Here is a 7,245-nt window from a genome sequence, read left to right as displayed (position 1 = left end):
GAGTATATGGCTGATATAAATGATGAAAAACGAGTATAGCTGCTGTCCCAAGTCACCCAAGCCTTCTTTTCTCCTTCCCCAGCCGCCACCTAGCCACCATAAAATTTTCTATCTTTTTCCTCTTGCTGCCGATCGGACTAGGTAGTAGGAGTTAGGGTTCTTTGATTTTGGTTTTTTGTGGCTGGATTGTGGTAGAAAATTAAGTTAATTAACTTAATATAATATCATGTAAGGCTTGTAACTTGTGGGCTTGGGTCGGGCCTTGAGTTGTAGTTTTGAAACTTGACCAAAAAGGCCCCTAGAGTCTTCCAACTTAACTCTTTTTTCACCATCTTTCATAAACCTACAATTAACATTTAAACTTTGTAAATTATTGTACTTAACCCCAATACTTTCATAAAATAAACAATTAAGCATAAAAACCATGATAAAATCATAAGTAAGTGTGTTTTACAACACATCATCACCCCAAAGGAATTCATCTTATTTTTCATGTTGTTACATTTTATGTAATCATATTCTCAAATACTCATAACCTCAAGTTTGTTCACGTGTGAAACTCATCGTACGATGCTATTATTAATTGTATCGTTGTTTATCCCGACCTCATGTACTCACTTATTGGATTTTTCTTAAATTTCACCCGTCGGATTTTATACTAATTTAGTGACCCCGACTTTAAACCATGTATTTTAATGATTTACTTATTCCTTCACGTTAAGGACACTTAACTTCAATTCTCGTTTCGTAATTACCTACCCTGGTTTGTATTCATTCGATCGTCTTTACTTATTTAAACCGAAATAGTTATTTTCACCTTGGTTATACATGAAGATTTTAATTGTTTCAATTATTTATTCCATTTTCCTACTTACTTAAAAAGGTTAACCCCAAAATTTCCAACTGCTGGTATTGTTTTATCAATATGTGTAAAATTCAACAGATTTATGTACGTTTCTAATGTTTGAGGTTTCAAAATAAATACGTCTTTTAAACCACATAAAGGAACGAACCATGTGGACCATACGACGATCGAAATAAATATGGGTGCACACTTAATTATCGAAATCCCCGTATGGAAGCCATAGTAAGTACACTTGTGTGCGATAACTCAGGTCCGAGGATGATAGCAGAAAGACGGTAGAAATGCGAGTTATGATAAGGGCATGGCGGATACGCCGCTGGTATTTCCTATATATAAGTGCCTTTATTATGTTCTCATTTGTGGCGTTTTTCGAGCCATCCAAGGATTTTACGTTATTCTTTTGTCAAAAGTTTTTCTTGCAAATTATTTTACTAAAGACAATATTCATTAGCAATTATTTTTCTATTTTATTTTAATTTCGGGACGAAATTTCCAAAAAGTTGGTGATACTGTGACATTCGTCAAATTCGGGCCTCGATTTGTTTTCGTGTTGTAAACTTTTATTATGTAAACCCGACTCAACATTTTTGTTTCCTTCTTTAAGTATTATATAATATTATTATATACCTCGATCATCAATAAATCGATGTTTTGTCACATTATAGTGTCGTTAAGAAAAAAAACTTAAGGGGTCCAAACTGATTTTTTATAAAGTTGTTATAAGTTTAAAAACCTTTAAACTCATTTAAACCTTGATTGAAACTCAAGGGGGGTTGTTTTAAAAATATATAATCTATATCTATACTAGACAGGCAACCCCTCATCTACCTACAATCTCTTTCATGAGACGGTGTAATATTAATTGCCCTATCCTCCTGCTTCCAACTCCGATACAAACATCTCGGCCGGCCACTACAATAAAACCCGCGATTTCAATGCTTTCTTTTAATTCTTCTCCATACGTTACATTACAGCTTTCAACAATCATTCAATGCATGCCTCAATCAATTATGGATCGATTATTATTCCAATCGCTATGCTATTTAGTTATCCCAGACGATTAGGGCAAGAATTCAGCGCATCTACTATTCTTCAATAAGTTCCAGGTTAGTAATTAGCATGAAATCATCGATTGTGTTCACATGTTCTGTTCAATTAAAGTATAATTTGATCTATTAATGATTGACACACCGTTATTTTTTGGCTATCGATCCTAAACAGGTGGTGCGTGAGTTCGTGAAGGTCGACTCCTCCAAATACAATCCATGTCTGTCTTGTTCAATCCCAATTGAATTGTAACTAGATTCCTAATTTGTTCATGTTTTTCAATTAATCTTTACAATTAACCAATTAGGATGAAGATGACGGATTTTGTTTTTGGTTTGAGTTTTGTGCAATGGTGATTACTTGATTTTCTAATGCATGCAACTTCTTTCTTATCAAATATTTTATCATTGTAATAATCTTGTTTTTATAAAAATAAAGGAAGTGTTTCAAGTTTCAACTCATTCACAAAAAAAAAAGACCCGTTACATTTTGTTTATGGTTCTAATCTGTTATATTTTGAATCTGGTTCTACATCGGTATATTTTAACCTGGTTTTGTGCTGTTATATCTTGAATCTGGTTCTCACCCGTTATATCTTGAATCTGGTCCTGATCCGTTAGTCGTTTTGTATCTTAAATGAGCTAAATAAGATGAAACATAAGGGGTTATTCCAAAAGGCTATTTTTGATGCGCGCAACCTCTTACATCGTTTTATTTGTAGATTTGTAATCATATTTTTCTATTAAAGATCCCCTGTCGGATCATACTGTAAAAGTACTCTCTTTAATTCTAACCCAGTTTGGCCCATGACCCAACACACTCATATTGTCGTCTACTCGTTCCAACATGTTACCATGACACTCAAATATCAACAAAGCTAATTTTCCCATTAAAAAACAGGTATTTTACTTGGTGCTGTGCATGGTATTGTGGAGTCATTATTCAGAAGGTACACAGAACAAGGTATGCCAGAAGAAATGACCTACAAGAACACTGTTGAATGCATAACTGGAGTAATTTCAAAGACAATATCAACGAAGGTTTGGTTTATTTACTCTTAGACCCTTTCTTAGTGTTGTCAAAGAGTGTACATTTTTTTTAATAAAAATCGTTTTAACAGGGTATGAAGGCTGTGTATGAGTCACTCTCAGAAGAAGGCAAAAAGGAGTTCTTAACTGCATACAGTGCTTCTTATTATCCTTGCATGGAAATCTTGTATGAGTGTTATGAGGATGTGGCCAGTGGCAGTGAGATCAGGAGTGTTGTGTTGGCATGTCGTCGTTTCTATGTATGATTTTTTACATTATTTAAATAACCTTTTTTTAATACGATGAAGATGATTTCCCATGATAACGATTTAACGGTTATAATCCAGGAGAAAGAGGGTCTCCCCGCCTTCCCAATGGGCAAAATTGACCAGACCCGTATGTGGAAAGTTGGTGAACGGGTTCGTGCTACACTAATCGCAGGTGATTTAGGCCCATTATATTCTTTCACAGCAGGTGTCTACATGGCACTAATGATGGCCCAGGTTACCTTTTTCGTCTTTTTTTGATAACGTCTACAACTTGAACTCTGGAACGTTTCTAAAATCCGATTTCTTGTTAAAATACAGATTGAGGTATTGAGGAAGAAAGGACACTCATATTCTGGAATCATCAATCAAAGTTTAATCGAATCTGTTGATTCATTGAACCCTTTCATGCACGCTCGAGGTGTTTCGTTCATGGTGGACAACTGTTCTACCACAACACGGTTAGGGTCAAGGAAATGGGCTCCACGGTTCGACTACAATCTGACCCAACAAGCCTTGGTTGCAGTAGACAACGGTGCCCCAGTGAACCATAACCTTATTAAGAACTTCTTTGAAGACCCAGTTCATGAAGCTGTCAAGGTGTGTGCAGGGTTGAGACCGACCGTTGATATCTCGGTGCCTGCTGATGCTGATTTTGTTAGACCCGAGTTGCGTCAGTCTAGCAACTGAAGAGGGATGAATTAAGTTATTGGCATTTTACATGTGCCATAGTGGTGTTATGTTATGTTTTGACTTATTATGGTTATGATTTTGGTGGTTTTTTGGATTTAGTAATTTTGGAATAATGGTGGTGCTGTGTACTTTAAGCCTATATCAACCAATAGATCTGCAAGGAATAATTCTAACCGAATTTGAACATGTTCTATTCGCTTCTCTAAAGGCCTTCCTTGATCTATACGGACCTAAAACTTATAGAAAAGTCTGTATTGTTTGAGCTGATAATATTCTATTTAACGACTGAAAGAATTTTCTTTTTAACCTTGTCTTTGCTATGGGACAAACCATGTCATCTGATGTATACACAATTGTTCGGTTAAGGGACAAATCGCTTTCATATTTTAGTCATTAACTATTGACAATTAATTATCTATGTCTTGATATGATTATAAATTAATTCCAATCTCATTATATCACTTATTTAAGGTGATGGAGTCTACTTATTTGGGTTTGATTTGAATTAGAAGGATCCTATTGTAGAACTCTCCATGAGTACATTGACTACATTTACTTAAACTTGTACACGTATAAAGGCATAAAGCATTTAGGAAAATTGATGTGAATTCTAAACGAGTATCAAATGAAAGTTTCATAATTAGGTGCATATAAAATTACAAATAGAAACAGTCTCATAACTAAGTTCAACTTTATTATCTATTTCGTTATTAAACGGAAAGTTTCATCTAATAATAACCATGTTTAGTTAGTAAAAGACACTAAACTTAGTTAAGAATTTATTTTATAAATGTTCACATGTACTTTTTAGATAAACATGAAAATTACGTGAATTTAGTGAAAAAAAAACTGTTCTATTGTTTCTACTTTTCTTTTTTAACAATCTAAATGAGATTGTCAAATCCCATATTTAAAACATCTCAAAAGTGTGAAATCAGACTAACCTTTTCCCTAGCAGATTGTTCAAATTCATTAGTCGGATCATAACCCCAGATTCAAAAGACTCGGCTGTCCAAATTACTGCATTCTTGGTGTGTCAAATTACCCTGAATTCATAATACTGAACTCATATAGTCAAGTCATTGAGTTTGGTCCAAAAGCCCCTAACCATATCGGTGGGATTTAATAATAAATGAATCATGACCAGAGATGGCAAAAAATTCGGTTTGGGCCGGTAAACCAGTTTCTGACCCGACCCGATACCAAACTAAAACTGTTCCCAACCGGATCCTTCTCATATGCCATTCTAACGGGAATTCTATGTTCGCGTCATAGTTTGGTGCATAGGATTGTCAGGATCGTTTCCACCCAACAATCATGTTTTTCAGCCTTTATCACGGCATCACCATATTTTCACTTAAAAGTATTTCAAAAATATTAGTAATAGTCAATGCTATAAATTAAGACATTCAATGGTTTCGTGACCCCCTCGCAAAAACTCACACTTTGCGACGCTCTTAACAGTAAGATCTCTAACGAGTTTATTTAAAACATCAATATGCGCCTGCATGATAGTGCTCGAATCGATATGACGTGGAAGAAATTCTTCCCCCATGCCCCTCGTAGGTCGCTGCTAGATCATCAAAAAGGATGACACACTCATCGGGATCTTTGTTCTTGAGGAGGTTCCCGTTAGCAGTCTGGTTCAACATCTCCCAAACTTCCACGAAAGGCTCGTCGGATCTCATGTGGGAGGAACAAATCTCCTCACGGAGTCGAGCAGATTTAGCTGGCGGAAGAATTTGGTCATGAATTTATTTTGAAGGCCCGCCCAAGTGGTGATGGATCCAGCAGGTAGTGACTCCAGCCATTTGTAGGCTTTGCCGGCAAGTGAGAAGGGAAAAAGACGGAGATAGATGGCTTCATCGTTCATGTTGCCAATATTGAAAGTTTCGTAGATTTGAAAAAACATGTCGATGTGGTCTGAAGGGTCTTCGCTCTCTAGCCCTTGGAATTGGAGGGAGGTTTTGATGAGTTGCATGACATGGGCAGGAATGGACCAGTTGCCAGTGGCGGCACCGTCCGATAAGGTAATTCTAGAATGAGGATTCGGTGTCGGCCTACCATAATCAGCTACTACTCTCCTAGGCGGTTGGTCACCCATGTTCCTATCCCTAGATTATGCGGAAGAAACAACATAAGAATAATCATAACCTGTCGGTGAAACAGAACGCCCTCTCTCAGGCTGAACTTTCCCGGTATTGTTAGACGTTTCAAGCTTCGACGGTCCTTGTGAGCGGGTACGACGCATACGACTATAAAGAAAAACTAAAATTAACTAGGCTTAAATTAAACTAAAAACAATTAAACACAAGTAAGTAAGTAAAAAGAAGCAGGTAAGTCCCCAAACTCGGGTCGTTCTCTAATCGCCTCAAATCGTGTCCTAGGCAACGACGTCAAAAACTTGATGTGCGAAAATATATATAAATAAATCACGAATCGCAACTAAGCTTTAAAAACCAAACAATCTATCCTAGTTCACACAAACGGCAAGTGTACCGGTCGCGTATAGCAAAGACAAGGAAAGTCTGGATATCGAATTAGAAGACACGTGAGAATGGCTCAGATTATAAACCCTAATAGTCCTGCCTTAATATTTAATTCATGTTATATTAATTATTTTAAACTAATTAACTTAACTAACTTAACGGAACTAACGGGAATACTTAATAGGATTTAACAATAATGAGAAAGCGAATCACCTAGGTAGGATGATCTAACAGCTGTAGGATGGCTCGGATCCTAAAACGTGGTTGAAACCAGGGTTCTGCAGATGAGCTAACAAAAGAGAGGCAAAGGTAATTGGGTCCCTACGATCAGCTTTACCAGAAAACCCTAACGACGTCTAGTTAACTTTTAATTCTTGGTTGTTTATTCTAAGTACCCTAATAACTCAACATTTGGTCCATGTTTAAGCTATAAGACTCGCTAAGGTTTAAGCTATTATTAACCTAGGAGTAAAGGGGGTTTCAACACTAAGGATAAAACAACTCAACTTACAAACTTAACCTAGTCCACAGTGAGAAAAACCGCACGTGGTCTCGCAACGATTAACTCGATCAACTAACTAGCAAGATAAGCCAACAACTAAGGTTTTGATCCAACTCAAATGGGTTAATCAACTGTTTTTAATGATCTATGCAACACAAACCCTAATGATAGGTCTATCACAATCAATCAACACACAAAGTATTAACTGAACTATGCAATTAACGACTACACAAAACTAATTCATGCAATAATCAATAGCACGGGGCTCATGCAACCTAATATACATGTATGTAAATAGATATTAACAGGTAAATCAAAAAGATATGAACTTTGACAATAGAAAAACAATCAACCA

The 7,245-nt window shown here is 36.2% G+C and overlaps 1 protein-coding gene across 1 annotated transcript; it reads left to right on the top strand.

The window, feature by feature from the left end:
• Window positions 1-1,929: 1,929 nt before the first annotated feature.
• Window positions 1,930-4,205, top strand: LOC143577176 (ketol-acid reductoisomerase, chloroplastic-like; the record flags this gene model as incomplete). The annotated part of the gene is made up of 6 exons (XM_077061087.1): window positions 1,930-1,971; window positions 2,087-2,132; window positions 2,813-2,952; window positions 3,033-3,200; window positions 3,288-3,443; window positions 3,528-4,205. Coding segments are annotated over 6 exons (921 nt in total), but the record flags the coding sequence as incomplete, so codon positions are not given.
• Between the last annotated feature and the right edge of the window lie 3,040 nt (window positions 4,206-7,245).

The sequence above is a fragment of the Bidens hawaiensis genome, unplaced genomic scaffold, assembly GCF_021521415.1.
Source record: "Bidens hawaiensis isolate Kalapana, Puna unplaced genomic scaffold, B.hawaiensis_p1.1 tig00028481_1, whole genome shotgun sequence".
NCBI lineage: Eukaryota > Viridiplantae > Streptophyta > Magnoliopsida > Asterales > Asteraceae > Bidens > Bidens hawaiensis.
The sequence above is the reverse complement of the archived record's forward strand: the minus strand, read 5'-3'. Positions and strand labels throughout refer to the sequence as shown.